General features: G+C 39.2%; 1 protein-coding gene across 3 annotated transcripts in view; it reads right to left on the reverse strand.

Annotated features, from left to right (window-relative positions):
* Positions 1 to 328: 328 nt before the first annotated feature.
* The window catches only part of pcsk5b (proprotein convertase subtilisin/kexin type 5b), a 137078-nt gene continuing 115285 nt past the window's right edge, over positions 329 to 22121 (reverse strand). Inside the window, exons 17-21 of one of the 3 annotated variants that reach the window (XM_041786782.1) lie at positions 20754 to 20838; positions 15621 to 15724; positions 14806 to 14944; positions 7227 to 7342; positions 329 to 4978 (exon numbers count right to left, since the gene is read on the reverse strand). In XM_041786782.1, coding sequence (XP_041642716.1) covers positions 4872 to 4978; positions 7227 to 7342; positions 14806 to 14944; positions 15621 to 15724; positions 20754 to 20838 — 551 coding nt within the window. In that variant the 3' untranslated portion in view covers positions 329 to 4871. Of the gene's footprint in view, positions 4988 to 7226; positions 7343 to 14805; positions 14945 to 15620; positions 15725 to 20753; positions 20839 to 22121 lie in introns of all 3 variants that reach the window. The other 2 variants (XM_041786781.1, XM_041786784.1) reach the window with 2 other exon arrangements.

The raw sequence follows: 22121 nt of genomic DNA on the forward strand, positions 1-22121 counted from the left end.
CAAAGTTAACTTCACAGTGCTGTGGGATACACTGCAGTGTTGTACTTTTGCTTTTTCTTTGTTTTCCAGTCCTCATTTGTGCAGAATCAATTGTTTTATACTCAGGAGTATTGGGGCCACTTGTTGGCTTAGTTCCGATCACGATATTCTAAATGTCAGTTAAAGACTACAATGAGAAAATTTACTCCCAGGGTTGGGGGGGTGGGGTGTCACTGTTGAGCTGCAGCGAGAGAGAGCTTGGCACCTCAAGTTTTGAGAAAACATTGAAGCGGTGATAAAGAAATCAATCTCACTGACGGTTGCAACTGAAAAGAAAACCAAACATGAACAGATTAAACATTTTAATAAGAACACTTAAGTAAAAAAAGATTTTCAAAACTAGGACTTTGAGTAACATTAATAATGCATTGTCACAGATATGTCACAGGTACACGATAAAAACAGCTTTATACGAGGGGGATGTGTGCGTGCGCCTACGACCACACAATCTAATGTCAATTCAAGTCATCTTAAACAATGACCAAGAATAAGTTTTTGTTAACCAAAACAGGGGAGTCATCAATCTTTATTACAAATCATCAAGAACCATAACCAGCTGACAGTACAACAATTCATCTAATACTGTAAATGCTCAAGCTGCAGGTGTGAAAACCCACACAAATACAAGAAGAATCTTTAAAATATTTGCTGTTCTTTATTAGAAACCAGCACCACCAGAATAACCTCTGACCTTTGACGGGCACGGCTCAGAGGCAGACAGGAGGAGAAACCAGACTTTTGACATCAATCGCCAATAACACCAGGAGATCTGTGTCGATACGATTTAACATTTTCTCTCTGCTCCGACAATTATAACCAAAATAGAAAATATTGATTGCCTTCTAATGCTTGTTTAGTGATTATTCTTGGGTTGACTGAACACAAATACTCCACAGCTAAATGTCAAACTAAATCTGTGGTTTTGTGTTTTAGAAATGACATCTGATTTGCACCTGAGCTGTTTGCAGCCTGTCTGCCTGTCAGAGGCCGTTACCTGCAGCTGAAACATGAAAAAACAGAAGATTTTCTGTGCCCATCATTGACCTTCTGTGTTAAAAGTGTAGAGCAATGCCTCTGTTGATATGCATCGCCATTCTGATACAGGGACAAAAAGCAGAAATATATAAATCTCATTTATTTGAGAGCAGTAACATGTAGGGATGCACCAAGTAAGCTTGTCAAAATGCTACTTTTCTGATACCACCTTATTTTAAATGACAATCTCTGTCAGTTTGAATCCATGAAAAACTGCAAGCTAAGTCGCGGAGACTGTCTAAACAGCAGGAAAACATCAGCCGTGTCACATCCTTTGCTCTCTTTCTGTGGGTTGGAGACATAGACAGAAATTCTGCATCTTTACGAGAAAAGTGATTTTAGAAATCTCTGAATTTGCTAAGCTGTGATTGTGAATGGACCCCACTGCTGTAGCTCTGAAGTAAATATGAATGAAGATTGATTGTTTTTTAATGTTTTGATATTGTTTTATTCAGTGTGCAGGAGTTTGCCTGCTATTTTTGGTATCTGATTCCTCAATACTCCTCTGATTGGTCTCCTGACCCACCAATCAGGGAAGTTCCTCTCACATTAAACTGTTTTAGGTAAGACAAAATTCCTGCTTGCTGAGTTCTTTAGAGCTTAAAACAGTTGAAAATAATCCTTTAATTTTCATAGAACTGATCTGATTTTTCTACAAACTTAGTCAGACCACAGGCTATTCTCATTTGTTTGAAATGGAAAGGACCTTGGGATAAAGGATCAATTAAAAAATACCTTCAAACCATATTGGTCATCTTTCCAATGCTGGCCATTGATGCAGTTCTTGTTTGCTCTCTATCATTGATAACCTTGAGGCACCATCTAGCACCAAAGCTTTAAAAAACCTCAGATCTTCAGTCATATTTCTTACCAGATGTTTTGAGAGAAAGAAAGCTCAACCTTGATTGCAAAAACACATATGGTCAACATATTTGTGCAACTGAAACTTTGTGACAGAGATTTTCTTGCCACTTTTGTCCATTCAAACCAAGAAATTACCTTCCTTGGACTTCTGTTTTTTGTCAGGGTTATAAAATCTTATTTTTCAATATCATTTGATTTGTACTTGTTTAAAATTCTGGTTTTGTGACAACCCTAGCACCAACAGAACATATAATAATTTGACAACATTCCCTTCAGTAGGGTTGCTCATGGAAAAGGAAAAATAACAAAGAAAAAAACAAGTTTCCAGTAACAAATAGTCTTGATATTTTGCTTCTTTTGCTTAGAATCTTCAGTCAAAATAATGTATAGATACAACTATAAGTTTGGGAAAAATAAATGGTGAAATATGGCCATCTGTGCATCCCAACTACCACAAATTAATTTGGACTCACTGCAGCATTTCCTTTCAGCTAGGTTGGGGAAAGATGAGTCCACCCAAAACAGCAAGAAAACTCCTGTATACTATCCAAATTGCCCCAATACTTTGGCAATGTTTCAGTAATGGCATACTGCCAATGTTTTTATGCAATTCAAACAGTAAAAACAAGTTTTTCTTGGAGTGAAAACCGATAAATTCTCTAATATTGAGGCTTAAGCCTAGTTCAGACAGAAGACTCACCTATGCAACAAGACTGTTTTGCAACTTGAATCAAGCTGGTTGATGGCATTGCCTGTGAGATTTAGTTGATCAAATTGCCTGTTTTTTGACATTGCAAACTAGAAACTGGAAATAAAAATCTTGTTTTGAAGGCTTTAAATGCCAGCAAATACTATTCGATGCTTTGCAAGATAAAATCAAGCTGTGAATTCTGCGTTTCCTTTCAGACTTGGGCAATATTTCAATAATGGGATGTCAACCATGTTTTTGTGCAAATCAGACAGTAAAAATGAGTTTTTCTTGCAATGAAAACCAACATAGTCCCCATTGAACTGCTAAGACTTAAGCCTGCAGTTCAGACTGAGGATCCACGATGCAACAAGACCATTTTGCAGCTGAGTGAACAGAGCTGTTGCAGCCAGGATCAAGCTAGTTGATGGTGTTGCCTGTGTGATTTGTTTCATCACATTGGCAATAGCTGTTTTTTAGATATTGCAAACTGTTAATGGGAAATGGAAATCATATTTTGAAAGGCTCTAAATGTAAATAAATATTGTTTGACGAAAAATATAATGTTAGATAAAATTAAGCTGTGAAATGATTGCATCTACTTTTGAATACATTTTCAAATGGAAGCATCAGCCCAATAATAAACTCCATCAGCTGTGCTCGTAAGCAGGATGTGCGGCAAACAAATGAGAAATTCAAGGCTAAATTTGTCCGTTGGAAAAATATTGTTTCCAGCAGATATTTACTCATAATATGTGCCATACAATGATAGTCACAAAAAACATGTATGCAGCATCTTAAATAAAGGGGTTAATGATGAATCACCCTCATGCAGGAGTCAGTCTAATGTGCTGTACTGTCTTGTAGAGATTGATTTAGTGTGCAGTCACTTTAAAATGAATGACAGTAAGAGTTGAAATGTTGCATCGTCTCCCCCAGTTGCAGTGATGTGAACCGACTTTCAGAATTATGAGTTTCCACTCATCTTGTTGCAATCTTCGGTCTGGAGTGGGCTTTAGAAATACTATTTTTGTTCCCATGGTATGCAAATTGTTTGATTTGACTAAAATGGCACCATAGTTTTAAATCCTGGTATTGTGACAACCGTAGCACCAAAACAAAAATAATATAATTGACAAAATTCCCTTTATCAGGGCTGCACATGGCAAATGGGGAAATAACACAAAGAAAAAATGTAATCCCTGTAACAAATATGAGTTTAATTTCAATTATTTCGCTTTAAACGTTCAGTCAAAGCAACGGATGGATTCAAAGGGGGAAAGTTAAGTATACAAAAACAGAACTGTTGTTGAAAAATGGTCAGCGGTGCATCCCCAGTACCACAAATTCATTTGGACTCACTGCAGCGTTTCCTTTCCCGCAGAAAGCTCCAGAAGGAATGACTATCGACTCGTCTTGTCGTACCTCTGGAATGAATCAATGCTGTCTGGGCTTACATTAAGTATTAATGGCATTCTCCTACACACACAAATAAAGACAAACACACCGTTCAGAGGGCAGGCTGGTGGTTTTAAATAAATGAAATGAGGTGATTGTGGTCAGTAATGTGACGCAGTGACACGGTTTAACTTTAAGGTGGCTGATTCATGAGTGGTGTATACTGTGTGTTTGTTTCTGTGTGAGCGAATGTGTCTCTCCCCCTCTAAAGTCAGCCCAGACAGACATTATTTTCACATTACTGAGTGAGCTTCATTTTTTAATCCTTTGACATATATTTACAGGCAAACCAGGGCCTTTCCTACTGTATGTTCTCTTTCCATCTGTTTATCGTTAACGCTGGAGAGAGAGGAAGGACCAGAAGCCAAAATAAAAAATGCACACAGACGTATTCAGAGATTCACAGGCTGCGTGGCTCCTGTTTTTAAGCTATGCTTCCTACACTGGCAACATAAAAGGAGGTTCAATTATTTTGGCATCGATGCTTTGGTCACAAAATACCGACACTTTTGCTCTTTTGTGTTTTGTTTCATTTGCTTGTTTGTTCTTGAAAATAAGTTCCATAAGTCATTTTACACCCTGACCACGTGTTTGTGTCCCAGTACAGAAAAAAGGTAGGTTTGTTGTAGTCCTGTCATCGCACCTCCGATGCAGTCCCTTAAAGAGGCACAGATTCTCTTATAAATTATGTGACTGTGAATGAGTGAGCAGGGGGGTGTTTGAGAAGGAGGGCTGCCCCCCTGCATCCCCCCCGCACTCCCTTTTTACGCCCAGTGAGTACATCCCGTCAGCCCTTTTGCGAGCACGTTCTGCAGCACAGTTGCTGCAGCACTTTCCTCTGGCAAAGATTGTTCTTTTTAACAAGCACGCAGAAACTGCCCTCCGCCCAAGATTCTTCATTTGCTTTCCACAGACCAGGAAGAAGAGATACAGGGGGAGTTGGTAGGAAAGGAGGGGGCCAACATGCACACACACATTCAAATACATATGGAAACACACACACACACACACACAGGGCAGAACCATTAGGAATGGTTGAATGGCAGGCAGAGCCATGTGATTTGTCAGGAGAGGTTTCAGATGACAGGAAGAGTTTTTGATCCAATCACAGGTGATGTTCATCGAGGTGGAAAATGATTGTAGTCCAGTGGAGTGATTGGATCCACGTCAGGAGAGAGAGGAATCAGATTTGGGAGAAAAAAACACAAAAGAGAGAGAGAGAGAGAGAGAGAGAGAGAGAAACAAATATCACACAATTAGAAAAATGAAGAGTTTTGAAATTCACAACTTCTCATCTTTTATATCAGGAAACCAAAGTGGACCACCAGTCTGTAAAAACAAATCCGTTAGTCCTGACAACCACTCAGTACATTTACAGGCACAGTTAAGTCAAGCTCCGGTACTTTGCAGATGATGTTACGCCACAGCAGAGAACTCCGGCTGGGGGGCAAGTAGCGATTTCTGCACATTACCCATTCGCTCACCCCACAAAGCTTATTAGGTTAATAGTAAGTCACGGTATCATTTGAATGCATGTTCATGACAAAACAAGGATTTTTCCATATGCTACAAAGGTGCAGCTAGCGTCTTAGCTCTGTACAAGACTCCTCAAGACTCTTGTCTTCCTTCATCTGACTAGACAACTCGTGATGCTACAAGGTTTGCAGGAGGAATTTGTGATATTGATCGCCTCCACACCGAATCAATAAACCTTTGGTAACTGGTAATCCGGTTTACAGCAGAATAGGGCTGTGCCATTTTGTAGGGGAAAGTGTCCATTTCTGACATTTATGCTGTCATATAGGTGAACTCTTGGCAATATCCAAAAGGCAGAAGGACTTGGTTGAAATTTTTGAAGACTGATCACTTCTGCTTAGTCAGCTGTGTCAGCCTGGCTTCCATAAAGGGAGCTTATTAAAAAAGGTGACCAGGAACCTAATGGTAACTCTGACTGAACACCAGAGATCCTGTGGGGATCTGAGCAGCAGGGACTAGAGACTGAAGATGATACACTTCCGCTAAGTCAGCTGTGTCAGTCTGGCTTCCAGAAATTCAGCTTAGTATGCTTGAGTCTAAAATGTTTACATGTGTTTCAAAGATCCTGTTTTAGCGAGACTAACACAAATGATTCAACTAACCCCATGTAAACGTACTGAGTGGTATAAAATCAGGTGCATTTGTTCATTAGTTAGGAAATAGACTGAGTGGCACTTTAGCCACATAATCATCAACAGAAAGAACATGCTGTGAAGACATTTTAGCTGCTTTTTTTTATCATAAACTGTAATACTTCATTCTCTTTGACTTGAAATTCTTGGGAGTAATAGCAAATCACAGCCTGCAGTCAAAGCCTTTTAATCAGAGTTTCACCTCAGCCGGTTAGAGAGGAAAAGGAATATTTGCATCAAAGATTCATTAGCTAAACATGTGCTACTTGGAAAAGACTAGGTGATTAAGTACAGCATGAAGGGAGCACAAAGTGCATGCAAAGAATTAGTGAGAAAGAAGAAAGGGGGTTAAGTAGACGCTTCAATATGCATTGAATCAAACAGAGGACAACAAAGGTCGGGAAAAACCGTGCAAAACTGTTAAAAATCCAAGAAAGTGTTTGCAGTCATATTCAGCTTATTATTCAATGTGTAGCACATGAATGAAGCCTTAACAAAAAGAGCACAAAGAAAAAAGCAAGGGCACTACCTGCATCAAAGTTACCACATGAAACAACAGGATTCAGAAAGTTAGTATAAAGATCAGAAGTCATAAAAGGCCACAGGTGAGTCCTCAGTTTTTCCTTAACAAAACTGTGGTTCTTTTTCAATTCTCTACAGACTCCAACACAATTCATCTTGTAATACAAAAGAGGTTCAAGAACTGAGATGTGCATCTGCACCCTTGAGGTGTTTGACTCTTTATAAAGCTAGTAGATTAAATTTAAGAACTTCTACATTCAGTATTTGCAAAAATATCATTACTCATCAAATTCATTAAAAAAGATTTAAGTGTAAATTCAGTGGTCACAAAATACTCTCTATGGACCAAACTTGTATAAATTATGATTACTGACTGTTAGACACAATGCAACAAGAGGAAAAAATACACAGACACTTAGACGGTGTTGTAGATAAGAAAGCTGACAACTCACCATCTTTGCAGATGGTGCTGACCACGCAGGCTCCCGCCTCCAGATTGTAACCACTGACACAGCTGCTGCAGTTTCTCTCACCGGGCCCCGAGCACTCTAAGCAGCTATGGTCACACCTGTCGGCAATCAGACGATGAGTAAGGTACGAGTATACACAGCAAAATACTAGTGTTATCACAGTCCCACTATTTTAACCCATTTAGACCTAAAGAGGAAGAAATGGCCTTTAAAATGTTGGAAAAAACTTCCAAAAACAAGACAGTTTCTGAAGAAGTCACTTGAAATCTTCATTTCTTAACCTTTGAAACAAAAGCATTACAATCCTCAAACCCTAGGCTTAACTGTAAACCATTGTCTCGGCCTTAAAGATCATTAACAGTCATTAATAAGTCAAATTAAAGAAGTCCTTTATCCACAGATCCTTGGTGTGTAGGTTTCAATTTGTAATGCTGGAGCCTGCTACAATAAAAAAACAAAATAATAATAATAATAATATCATTAATCTACTCTCAGAACCTCATAATGACAAAGTGAAAATAGAATTTTAGAAATTTTTGCAAATTCATTAAAAAAAAAAAAAAAAAACTGAAGTATCACATTGACAAAAGTGTTCAGACCCTTTGCAAGAGCACTTTAAATTGAGCACAGGTTCCTCTATTTCTCATGATCATTGATGAAATGTTTCTACATCTTTATGAGAGTCCACCTGTGGTAAATTTAATTGATTGGTCATGATTTGGAAAGTCACACACCTCTCTATAGAAGGCCTCAAAGCTGACAATGCATATGCAGAGACAGGATTGCTGCAAGGCACAGATCTCGGGAAGACGTTCTGCTGCGCTGAACGTTTCCAAGAGCATGGAGGCCTCCATAAATCTCAAATGGAAGAAGTTTGACACAACCAGGACTCTTCAGAGAGCTGATCACCTGGTCAAACTGAGCCATTAATGGAGAAGTGCCTTAGTAAGAGAGGGGACCAAGAACCTAATGGTCACTCTGACAGAGCTCCAGAGATACAGCATGGAGATGAGACAAAGTTCCAGAAGGACAACCATCACTGCAGCCCTCCACAGACCTAGGCTAATGGCAGAGTGGCTAGACAGAAGTTGTTGCATAGTGCAAAACATGCCAGATTTGTAATTTTGAAGATATTTTTTAAAAAGAGACAAAAGGGACACTCCTGCTCTCAAATCACCCTTGCTCCTTAAAAGGAATCCTTCAAATGACAGGGGAAGCTAAAGACTATAAGTCTTGGTATAAATGATGCAGGACCAGGGACAACAGATGGTTTGAAAAATGTAAAGGCCTTTAACTCACTGGGCTATAAACATTAAAAATACACCATCACATATCGGCTTTTTTGTGTGCACACCTGTGGTGACTGCATCAGTAATGTTTCAGTGTCACTTCACCCTGAAGAAGGAGAAACCCGATGCATGTTAATGTATTTTTAATGTCTCTAATCCTATGAACTAAAGGCCTTTTACATTTTTTAAACCAGAGCCTAGAACTGGATCAAGCTTCCCCCTCTTTTTGGAGTAATTTCTTTTTTTTTTTTTCAACAACAGAAATTCAATGCAAAGTCCTTCATATTCTTCTCTAACTTGCACAAATACTTTGACAATAGACAAGGAAATGGTCACAGCATCACTTCCTTTGCTTTCTTTATGTTGTTGGAGACATAAATGTAACTGCATCTTTATGGGAAAGATTTCCACAAGATTTTGGAGAGTTGCTTTAGGAATTTGTGCCCATTCATTCTGTAGAGCATTAATGAGGTCATCCACTGATGTTTGACCAGAAGATCTAGGTCGCAACCTGTTCTGGTTCATCAAAGGTTCTCACTGGGGTTGAGTTCATGGTTCTGTGCGGGCTAATCAATTTCTTCCACACCAAACTCATCACAACATGTCTTCATAGTTCTTGCTTTGTGCTCTGGGACACAGTCATTTTGAAATAGAAAGGGCCTTCCCCAAACTGTTGCCACACAGTTGGAAGCATAGCATTGTCCAAAATGTCTTGGTATGCTGAAACATTAAGATTGTCCTTCACTGGAGATAAGGGGCCTAGGCCAACCCCTGAAATACAGCCCCATACCATTATCCCTCCTCCACCAAACTTCACAGGTGGCACAATGCATCCATGTAGGTAATGGTCTCCTTGAATCCGCTAAACCCAGACTCACCCACCTGACTGCCAAACAGAGAAGCCTGATTCGTCAATCCACAGAACACATTTCCACTGCTCCACAGTCCAGTGTCAGTGTGCTTCACACCACTCCATCCAACGCTTGGCATTTGCCTTGATGATGTGAGGCTTGCATGTAGCTGCCCAGCCATGGAAACCCATTCCATGAAGCTCCTGCTGCAGTTTTTGTGCTCACATTAATGCCAGTAGAAGTTTAGAACTACTTAAACTATGGACTCAGCAGAGCTTTGTCGACTGTGATCAGCATTGCACTTTAGCAGTCGTTGACCCCGCTCTGGGATTCTAGACGGTCTTCTGCTTTATTTTTTCTGTTGTTGCTAAACTCTTCCACTTCCAAATACTATCACTCATAGTTGACTGTGGAATATCCAGCAGAGATGAAATTTCACAAACCCTCTTATTGCAAAGATGGCATCCATCACAGTACCATGCTTGAAGTCCCTGAGCTCTTCTGAATGACCCTAACAGGTGTGGACAAATTATTTTGTCCATATAGTGTATGTACTCATGTTAAACAAGTTCTGACGGCATTCAAAGGCACACTATTTACTGTGGTATTGTTACACCATTGAAAAGACTTCCTTACTCACATGTTGTGAAAACTGATTCACATGGTAAAAAATTGAAATGTTTTAGACTAACAAGCCACTGATGAGAAATGAGTATGGAAGGCTGAAAGAGGGGCAAGAAAGCAGCAGAAGAAGAAGTTGAGCATAGAAGAGAGAGAGAAGCGAAGCAACCTGGTCAAATAAAGTCAATTTTTGATTTACTCTTAAAGAACAAAGTGAAATCAAGATAACAGGCTAGAAGATCTACATTACCAACTTTATTCAATCTACCTGTACTGCAGTCCTACTCATATGCCATTAATTACAAATAATTATTTACCAAGGCTTTAATCAATTAGATTAATATTTCTAATGTAGTGGCAGCTAACTTTTACATTCCCAAATCTTCTAATTTTAACTTAAACATGCTCTCTATATTGGACTGGGCTTCAAAATGTCTCAAACATGGCAGATATTTGCTTTGAATAAGGGGACCTGGACTCATCAGAGATCCCAAAAGTGGTCCCTGAGATTCACCTGATTTCAAAGTCAGGAGGTTTTACTGGTTTTAAAGAACACAGGCAGGTTTGATCAAAGCTGGAGGTAAAATGAATAAACTTAGCTTGTAGTGATGCTTTTTAAGGAATTATCAGCCACTTTCCTTCAGACTAAATAGAGCTGTGTGAAGTCTGGGTGAGCTGATGTGCAAAACGCATCAGGAAATATTCTGGAAAATTCATTGTGAGCAGGTGGGCGGTGGTCATGTTGAAACCATATGACCAGAAAAACCGAGTACAGTAAAGCTGCTTCATGCTCTGTTCTGCTCACTTGTTTCCTTCACCACTCATGAGCCCTTTTCACACATGCACATACCCAGAAAATTTCCTGACTTGCTTGTTTACATTTTTCCCTCACAGGAGGAAATCTTCCAACTATTTTCCTGTCTGTCAAAGTTGGATGCAGCTGGGGAAAATACTGGAAGACTAGCAGGGAAATTTGAGGAGGAAAAACTCAAACTGCTGTTTGAGATCACACATGCAGCTCACCCAGGAAAATTCAGATCATTTTCAGGAAATTTCTGCAATTGTGAATGAAGCTTTATATTGGCACTTTATATCCAATTACAACCCCAATTCCAAAAAAGTTGGGATGCTGTGCTAAATTTCAGTGAAAAACGAATGCAATAATTTGCAAATTTCATAAACCAATATTTTATTGACAATGAAACATAAAAAACATATAAGATGGTGAAAACAGGACATTGTTACCATTTCATGAAAAATATTAGCTCAGTTTGAATTTGATGGCAGCAACTCATTTCAAAAAAGTAGGGACAGGGCAACAAATGGCTTAAAAAGTAAGTGGAACTAATGAATATATAATATCAAATCAATCAAAAGATTAATAGAATCCGGAGAAATCTCTGTGAGTAAGGGACATGGCTAAAGGTCAGTATAAGATGCTTGTGATCTTCAGGCCCTCAGGCGGCCCTACATTAAAAACAGGCATGATTCTGTACTAGAAACCACTTAATGGACTTGGGAACACTTCCATAAATCACTGTCTGTCAACACAGTTCACCATGCCACAAATACAAGTTTCAGCTGTACCATGCAAAGAGCAAAGGGCAAAAGCTCATTTAAAATGGACTGCGGCAAAATGGAAAACTGTTCTGCGGTCAGATAAATCAAATTTGAAATTCTTTTTGGAAGCAGAGGAAAAGAGGAAAAGGATCATCCACCTTGTCATGAGTGCACAGTTCAAAAACCTGCATCTCTGATGGTATGGGGTTGCATTAGTGCCTATGGTGTGGGCAGCTTACACATCAATGCTGAAGAGTACACAGAAGTTTCAGAGGAACATACGCTCATATCTAGACAATGTCTTTTTTAGGGAAGGCCTGGCATATTTCAGCAAGACAATACTAAACCACATACAACATCCGGGTGCTGAACTGGCCTGCCCGCAGTCTAGATCTTTCAACAATAGGAAACACTTTGAGCATCATGAAACAAAACAAACGCAAAGGAAAATGGCAAAGGAAACCCAGGACTGCTGAGCAGCTAGAACCCTACATCAGACAAGAATGGGAAAATCCCTCCTCAGAAACTCCATCCACTGGTCTCCTCACTTCCAAGTATTTACTGACAGATGTTAAAAAAAGAGGGAATGCTACACAATGATAAACATGATCATGTCCTGACTTTTTTGAGATGTGTTGCTGCCATGAAATTCAAAATAAGCTGATATTTTTCATGAAATGGTAAAATGTCTCAGTTTCAACATCTGATATGTTGTTTATGTTCTATTGTGAATAAAGTATGGGTTTATGAGATTTGGAAGTCATAACATTCCATTTTTATTGACATTTTAGACGGTACCGTAACTTTTTTGGAATTGGGGTTTTATGTTGCACTGATATAAGAAGAAAACGTCATCAAAGTGCTGTTGCTGTTGTTTTGTTATCAGTACTTTCACATTTTTGAGGTCAAACTCAGCCACATAATAATCTACCATTTAAAAAGTCTTTTTTTTGTCAAATCAAATGTTTTGTGCTCTATCAGCATTCAGGCTGGTGATATCACATGGTACAAGTCCTCTGCCACTCAGTGGGCGTAACTATAGTTATTCTGCCTGCTTTAATGTCTGTAACATGTTTTCAGCCTCTATAGTAGTTTTATTATTTTTGCAAGATTGAAAAAGATTTTGCAATGTAATTAAATTATCCAGTTTTGCTGAAGAAAAGCATAGCATGCGTCATATACTGTTAACACAACAAATAAAAAAAAAAGTGGCCCTACAGAAGCATTTAAGTGTCTATGGTGTGTACTGCCTACAGTGTTAAACTTCTCATTTAAATTAATTCATATTTTCATTTAAAGCTGCAGCTCAGTGTTTAAAACTAATGTTTGCAAAGACCTAAAACATAAACCTTATGAACATTGTTGAATCACAATATAAAGTTAGAGGAATTAAATTATACTGCTTTAGGAGCAGAGGCTCAATATAACACAATAATTAAAGTTCTCAGAAACACTGTCCTGGTTTGTGTGAAACTGAAAGAAAACTTTAAATGAGGCTATAGGGCCTGGACAGATTTAGAAATCATACACGGTGAAGGGTCAAGTGAGCACTAAATAATTCAAGGAAGGAGAGGAAAGCGGAAGGTGAGTCCACCTCAGTGAATGATAAAAAGTACAGGTCTGTGGGGGAGAGAGGAAGCAAGGGAGTCAACACACTGTCAACAATATCTGGAGTTTGGGTATGTTTTCATGTTATTTTCCTCCTACTCTGAACATACAGGTTAATAGTAGAGATGACGTTTATGCTCTGTGTTTCCAAGACCATCATTTGGAGAGGCGGCTGCCACCCTAACACAACCCCTGCTAATCTATATAAAAAGCAAAAGTTACTTTATTTGTAGAATTGAGGCTCAAAATGTACTTTTATTTCAGCAGAGCTAAAGCATGTGCTACATGTTCAACTGTATAAAACAATGTCTCTGCTCCTGTCTTCCTACTGAGGACAAGTTTACGTCTTTGACACAGTCACACTGACTCATTTCCTTTGTCTCTGACGCAACACTGAGATAGGAATTTTGTCCGAGCCTTTCATGAAAAAGTTACATCTGTTTCCTTTCTTTTTCTTCTGTCTTTGATGAAAGATATTTCTCTAATACATATGATACTGATACTGTTTTTATTCACCCACTGACTTTTAGTGTTCAAGTACGCCCCTAGGAGTAAAGCACGCTGCTCTCTACTGCTCTCAAAGTGGAAAAAATAGTTGGGATAGTGCAGACCAGCACAACCATTTTTTGTGACACTGATTTTGATTCTGTCAAAGTACATCTGCTATTTTTGATGTTCAGCATGAATTATTATTGGTTTATAGGGAGCATAGACAGTTTAGAGTTTGAGAAACTATCAGACCCCTGATGAAAATTTCAGTTTTTAAAGTATTTCCCAAGTGCTGTTAAACAGAGCACTATGGATTGTTTGACACAGCTTTCCCTGTTCTGTTTAATAGCACAAGGCATATGCTTGAAAAAAAAACAGAAATTTTCATTAACGATTAAATTTTTAATCACTGTTTAAAAATCACGATCTCTGTTTTTACTTGCAACTAGTCCACCCACTTTGAAACTTAAGTATTTCACATTTAAATTGGTTTTGTTTTGATCTTTGTTCTTAGGGCTAAGGGTATTTGACTTACTGTTTGGAAACAGTTCCTGTTTTATTTTGTAAGAAAATTTGTCAAGATTATGACATGAATTTGACAACGGAAAGAGGAACTTGTTATGGATTGATAAAGAAATAAGGTAGAGTAAAGAGTTAAATGTTTGATTTCATAATATGTAGATGACTTTGACTGGTTCTCTGAGCTGTCTGTGTAAAAGGGGCGATAAGTAAGAGACTTATTTTAATAAAAAAAGTTAATGCACTCAATATGGACCTTAATTGATTGCAATGAATGCATTAACCCTGACCTCCTTATTATTTACTCTTCTGGTCTTCATTATTCCTATGTATTTCCAACATTGAATTGTATAACAAATTCTGTGGTAGGCAATAGTTTTTAACTTCATAAAGTAAATGAAACCGGAAAGAAAACTGTCTTTGTTTAAAAAAAAAAAAAAAATCCTCCTAAAAGACAACGACAAGATACTGCATCAATGTACTACAGATGAGGTACAGAAAACTGCCACTCATAGACCAATTGGTGCTTAGAAGCTTCACTTTGTAGCTATAGATTTTCTTGTTTACTCTGCAGACTGGAGGTCTAAAAGTGGAGTGGAGGTGTTGGCAGGTGTGCTGACTCACTTCTTACAGGACCTCTGGACCTGCCCGTTGTCTGCGGTCTGCTCTAACAAGTAGTATCCAGCGCTGCATGTCGACACACACCGCCAGTCCTCAAGTAAGTAGCCCTCTGCACACTTGGTGCACGCCTCGATTCCTGTGCCTGAAAAACAGACCGACGCACACTTCAGGGAGGATTTTAGGAGCTGAAAAATCAAGTAATGAATCTGCAAAAGCATGTTGATATCACAAAATGACCATATTATCAGATGTACAGGAAGAGTTTTCATGAAAAAAACATCGTATATGATATATGGGAAACTCTACTGATGATAATCAGGTTATAGCACGCTTTCTACCATTCAGTGGTTGGAAAGAGGTGTCTGTTTTATATCAGTAATGCTTTGTTGGTTATTGATGAAGACTGAATCTGTGATGATATTTCCATCTTTACCAGAGTCCACAGCTTTTGAGGGTTTTGAGGCAAGGTATCTCATCATTTCAGAAAAACTGCAGATTGTTTCGTCCCCAAATACATGAACAATGCCTAAGTATGGACCTAAAAGAGCGTGAAGATGGCCTAGCGGTCTAAGGTGCAACCCATGTACGCAGGCGGCCCGGGTTCAAATCCAGCTAGTGGCCCGTTGCCACGTGTCTCTACCCACTCTCATCAAATTTCCGACTCTATCCACTGTCCCCCTCTGTCCAATAAAGGCACTAAAAAGCCCCCCAAAAAATCTGAAAACCTAAAATCTAAAAAAAATCATCTTAACAATGATTGTCGTTCTTATAGTATAACCATATAAGTGTTTGTTGTTCAAAATCTTACAGCATCTTACCTGCACAAGTGGCACAGGCCCGATGACACGACTCACAGGCCCTTCTGTGGCCGTTGTAATAAGTTCCTGGGTCGCACGTCATCTGACACCTGTTTGCTTGAAGACTGCAAAGTGAAAAGAACAGAAAATATATCATTATAGTTAAAGTAACTGGCAGGAATAAACTCTAATGATCGCCTTTAAATATTCAGCAAGACAAGAGACTCACATGTTTAGAGGAAGTAAATATGTCAAAACTAGTCTGATATGAAGGTAAGCGCTATGTCTGTTCTTTTGACATCTGTCTGGGTAAATAGAAACCCTGACAAAATCAAAATATAAAAAACAGGCAAATCACTAGTGACTGCAATAAAATAAACAGCATGTAATGATGAAAATGAACAACAGCTGAAGGAAACAAATAAGGGAGTGATTGTCAGAGTCAAAAGCAGGTATATGACCAAGAAAGGTTTATAAATAAGGGAGAAGATGAGTTTATGTTTTTGGTGCATAGAAGTAAAATGTAAAAAGCTAATGTAAAAAACTAATATTACTGCTTTCAGAGAACTTGACAAAGTTAAAATTAAACAAATATGTGAGACAGGGCCAATGCAAAAGTTGCGGGTTGATGTTTAGTGCAATTACCTATCCTACAGTGTAGAATCTACTACAGCGGGGGTATTAACAGGCATTGATTAGGTCCAATGAGCAATAAGTCTAACAGTTTACTAACAGGGCCCTATGTGAAAAAGTAAGTGCCCCCTAATCCTATTAAGTGGTTGTGCCACCCTTGGCAGCTACAGCTGCAAGCAAGCGTTCGCTATATCTTGCAATAAGTCTTTCACATCTCTGTGAAGGAATTTTGTGCCACTCCTCTTTGCAGAAATGTTTTAATTCAGCCACACTGGAGAGTTTTCAAGCATGAATGTTTAAGGTCATGCCATGAATCTCAATCAGATTTAAGTCTAGACTTGGACTAGGCCACTTCAAAAACTCTGTTTTGTTTAACTTAGCCTTTTTTGCTGCAGGTCTGACAAAATGACGGACTGTGTTTGCTGTTATGGTTGTATCTGAGATTGGTTTATATGGCTGAAAACGTGAGATTCTTAGCTTTCAAATGGTGTATCACACTTGTGATATGCTGCCACATTGCTTCATCTGCCTCTCTGTAAATTTGTCATTATGCAAATTGTGTCATAAATGGCCCAAATATGGGCCAGTGGACGTTAACGGGTTAAGACTATCAGAGGTAGACTTGATGGTGTGTTTTGGATCATTGTCCTGCTGTACAACCTAATTGAGCTTGAGGTCACCAACTGATGATGGGACATTCTCCTTCAGGGCTTTCTGGTAGAGAGCAGAATTCATGGTTCCATCGGTTACGACAAGTCAGTGAAGCAGCCCCAGACCATCACACTCCCACCACCATGTTTGACTGTTAGTATGATGCTATTTTTATGCAATGTTGTGTTATTTTTACTCCAGATGTAAGGGGACGCACACCTTCTGAAAAGTTCAAATTTTGTCCTGTCAGTCCACAGGATATTTTCTCATCAAGATGTCTTTTTGCAAATGTGAGACGAGTCTTTGGGTTCTCTTTGGACAGCAATGGTTTCGGCCTTGGAACTCTGCCATGGATGCCATTTTTGCCCTGTCTCTCTCTTACTGTTGAATCATGAACATTGATCTAAACTGAGGCAAGTGAGGCCTGCAGGTCCTTAGGTGTTTTTCTGGGTTCTCTTGTGACATCCTGGAAGAGTCATCAATGCATTCTTGGAGTAATTTTGGTATGCCAGCTGCTTCTTGGAAGTTTCACCATTGTTCCAAGTTTTCTCTCTTTGTGGATAATGGCTTTCACTGGGGTTCATTGGAGTCCAAAAGCCTTAGAAATGTCTTTGTAATCTTTTCCAGACTGATAGATGTCAAGCACTTTGTGTCTTTTATGTTCTTTTTCTCTTAGCCAACTTCACTTTGTCAGACTGGTTCTATGTAAGGGATTTCTTGATTCAAAAGGTCTGGCAGTAATCAGGCATGGGTGTGGATAGCGAAATTGGACTCCGCTTTCTATAAAGAATATGGCTAATCACAGTTAACTCATGATTTAACAAGGGGTACAATTACTTTTTTCACACAGGGCCAGGTAGATTTGGGTGGCTTGTTTTTTCAGTTAATAAATGAAATCATCATTTAAAAAATGCATTTGTATTAACTCAGGTTATGGATGTCTAATATTAAAATATGTTTGACGGCCTCAAACATTTAAATATGACCAATATGCAATAAGAAAGAGAAATCAGGAAGGGGGAACATTCTAAGATAACGCTGTATCTTTGGGTTGTTTTGTAAAAACAGGAGGTAGCTGCTTTATAAAAGGCTGATGAAATCCATGAGTTGTGTCTATTAGATGCTGTTAATATTAATTATTAACATTTCTAAACTTTAATGTGAGCACTGGTATCTTTAAACTTCTAGTATTCACTCTGAATTATCCCAGTTGCCTCTAAGGAGTTTAGGAGTTGAGTACATCAGCTTTTTGTTTGTGCAGCACTGGGGAGATCAGGACTCAAGGAAAGTCAAAGGAAGCTTTTTGTTTTGACAGATAGAAACCAAAGATTCTGCAAAAAGCCAGATGTAGAGGTAGAGGTCAGTTCAGACCTTTATAAACTCCAAACTTACCTCCAGTAGGTTTGGAGTTGATAAAGTTTATAAAGGCGGCTGTGTGAAGTCAAAGTGAGGACAGGTTGGTGAGCTCGCTCTGCACTGAGCTGAAAAACAGCTGGTCTGTGTTAGCTAACGTTTCCCAGAAACACTCTGGTCTGGTCCTCTCTTCCTCCTAAACATAAACGCTGAACTGAATGGCAGAGCAGAGACTGTGAGCATTATTGTGTGTGTAAAGGTGTGTGTGTAAGCATGTGTCTCACTGTGGTCTCTCTGGCGTTTAGAGGAAATTATGGCTTACAAGTGTCCCCACCTCCACCTCTGGCTACATTGAACACTTGAAGCTGGGTTCAAGACCGCAATTTGTTTTAAACTCTTCACAAGTGTTTCCTTCATGACCTATCAGGAATTTGGTGGCCCTGAAACACCCCTTCCTCTGTCAGATCAAATGTAGCCGTGGCTGTTTGAAGAGGCTGCTGTGGAAGTGACCACAAAATGACCTGGACCATGTCTGCATGGATGACTAAAAGGTTTAGATCAGACCTTCTTCAAAGTAGCATCACAACCCAAAATGGGCAACAGTTCCCCTCTTTGTGGGTCTCCGCATGACACCAGTGTACAAGAGCTTTATTAAGCCCGGGTCACAGAGTGAGTCTCATGGTCTCTGATACAGATTCCCAGCGGAAAACAGTAGGAAAGCTCTGTTGTCTCTGACCCGTGCTGCAAACCAGAGCCGCAGTGTGATACAATGAGCCCATCTGAATCAGAAACACTGTCTCCCTGCTGCGTTAGAGCAACTGAACACAAAACGTTTTTATCTTTAAACCACAACACAGACGCTCCGGCCAACAAGAAAGAAAAACCTGTAATATTTCTACAAATATGACAGAAGACTGGCTGTAACGAAGGACCAAAAGATGAACAAACTTGGGTTAGTACCTGCAAAGGAAAGTACTTAGAGTCAACTTAAACCTGTATGTACGCTTTGGGTCACTGTCCTGCTGGAAAATAAATCTTCTCCCAAAACATAGTTCTCATGCAGACTGTATAAGATTGTCCTCCAGGATTTTCCTAGATTTTGCCACATTCATTTTACTCTCTATCTTTACAAGCCTTCCAGGGCAGAATGCCAAGAAACATCCACACAGCATGATGCCACCACCGTGCCTCACAGTGGGGATGGTGTTTAAGGTAATGTGAAATGTTTGGTATCTTGTCTGAAGGCCAAAAGCACCATTTTGGTCTCATCAGACCAAAGACTTTATTCCACTTGACCATGGAGTCCCCCACATGCCTTTTGGTGAACTCTAGTCTAGATTTAATATGAGTGTTCTTTAACAGTGGTTTTCTCTTTGTCACTCTCCTATAAAGTTTGACTGGTGAATAACCCGGCCAACAGTTGTTGTATGCAGAGTCTCTTACATCTCAGCTGCGGAAGATTGTAAGTCTCTGTCTTGGTGGCCTCTCTCACTAGTCTCCTTCCTGCAAGTCACTCAGTTTGTGAGGACGGCCTGATCAAGGCAGATTTACACATATGCTATAATCCTTCCTTTCATGCATGACTGATTTGACTGAACTCTGGGGGCTGTTCAGTGCCTTGGAAATTGTTTTGTATCCATCCCCTGACTTGAGTTGCTTGGAGTGTTCTTTTGTCTACGTGGTGCAATGGTAGCCACAAACACTAATCAACCAATGATTGGACCTTTCAGACAGAGGAGCCTTTATAGTACAACCACTTGAGACACATTCACTGCACTCAGGCGATCCTGGTTTCACTAATTGTGAGACTACTACTAATTGGCTGGACCTCTTTGAATTAGGTCAGTCACTTTAAAGGGGGTTAATATTTATGCAATAATTTATTTTAAATTACATATTTTGACACTGTTTTGTAGAAATCTGTTTTCACTTTGACATTGAAGAGTTTTTTTTGTATTTCTTTTTTGTCAAAAAAGCCAAATTTTATTGACTGTGACTGGTTTATAAACTCAATGAAAGGGTAAAACATCCAAGTGGGGATGACTACTTATTATAGGCACTGAATACTGAATAGTTTCCAACCCCATCAGGCCACCACCTTTTGCATTTTGCTACTTAAACTCTACTTGCTTTTTCACCTCCACACAGCTGACAAATCACTGCATGAACACAGCACTGCAGGTGTTGTAGAGTTACAAAAGTTTCTGGATGCAGCCCTCCCCATTTCTTCTCTCAGTGAGGTGCAAGAGGAGGGGGGATTTAGACACAGTCTGACTTCAAAAAAGTGCTTCTTTAAAAGCTCACAGGTGTTTGGAGTAAGGGGATTAAATCAGAGTCACCATACATCTTTGAGAAGTGCTAAATGCTAATTTAGCCAAGTGAAAAAAAAAGGAAGTTCAAAGCTTTATTTGCAGTTCTGTCAGTAGGATTTTGTGTGCATTAGTAAAAATATAAACCCCAAGTTACAAAGTGTGCAATTGCAACACAGAAAAATTGCTCAGCTTGTCTCCAGCTTACCTCATTCCAGGTTTACATTCTGTGCAGATACTGCTGGAGGTGCACTTCTTACAGTTCTCTGGACATCTCCTGCAAATGTTGGAATCTGAAAAACACAGAGTAAGCCAGTCACACACAGAAGGTAATAGGAACCAGAAGTTTTGTTGCATTTAAAATAAAGAAACTGAGCAGAGGGGGAAGACAATGATGAAGAAGAGGAGAGGTGAATGAGGCAGAAAGGACAGAGAGTGTAGTAGAAGACGGGCCATGAAGAGAAAAAGAAGAGGAGAGATGACCAGAGAGGAGGGGGAGAGATGAAATGTCAAAAGGTTGAATCTGCGTGGATGAAGACGGAGATTGGAGAGCCGGTGAGAGACAGGAATGTCAATGAATATTTCAAAAGGCAGACTTAAGGCAATGACACGCTTTGACATGATACACATGGACACTCCTGCCTTCAGCGGGGATGAGGTTTGACAGAAAGACACGTAAACAAAGTGTTGTACTACTGTTCAAAAACAAGACGAGGTCATACTATCAATCAAAGAATGGATCACTAAAAAAGTTAAGATGTAAAGAAATTCTTCTATCAACTTGTTGTCCTCATGTTGATAGAAGCAGAAATTCACCCCGGCTCAGTGTCAGACTCACAGAGAGAAAACAAGCTGTGGAAAAGCTCATTTAACACAACACTAAACTCAGCAGTGCCAACATTTCAAAAAGTATCCACTACATGGCGGCGTGTTAAAATGTTATGATTGAACTTGGATGAGATCACATCAGATCTGCTGCCAGAGACTCTCCGAGCAGCCAGAGCTTGCACTGTACCGGCTGCAAATCAAAATTACAACATGTATGCATTTTTAGTCTCTAATTCCTGCTTTTTCTCTCTTCCTGGCATGCATCTACACTGAATTATAGACTAATCAGCAAGGTTGTTCAAAGTTTTGACAGGCCTGCTCTGATACTTTCTGATACCATGTTTTAAAACAATACAGGCCAGGGCACAAATTTACTTTACACTATATCATTAATGAAAAGTCCAGGTTGCTACTTGTTCCACCAGTTAAAATGCTGCTAAATCCAACTTACAGCTCTTATTACTAACCTGCAGGTCTTTCCTTCCTTGCTTATCATCTTTTACAAGTTACTTTTGTCAATACTGACCAAACCGTTACTTAGCATCAAACAATATCATCTATTTTATCAAGTTACAATATGTTTCATATTGATATACTAGTATATCAGGACATGCCATATTAGAATTTTACCAAATTTCGCAACTGGTGGGTGTTAAATTTTCACATAATTCATGCCAATTTATAAATAAAATACCCAATACATGGACAAAAGTATTTGGATGCCTGACCACTAAACCAACAGGGACTG

Source organism: Cheilinus undulatus, linkage group 5, assembly GCF_018320785.1.
Source record: "Cheilinus undulatus linkage group 5, ASM1832078v1, whole genome shotgun sequence".
Taxonomy (NCBI): Eukaryota; Metazoa; Chordata; class Actinopteri; order Labriformes; family Labridae; genus Cheilinus; species Cheilinus undulatus.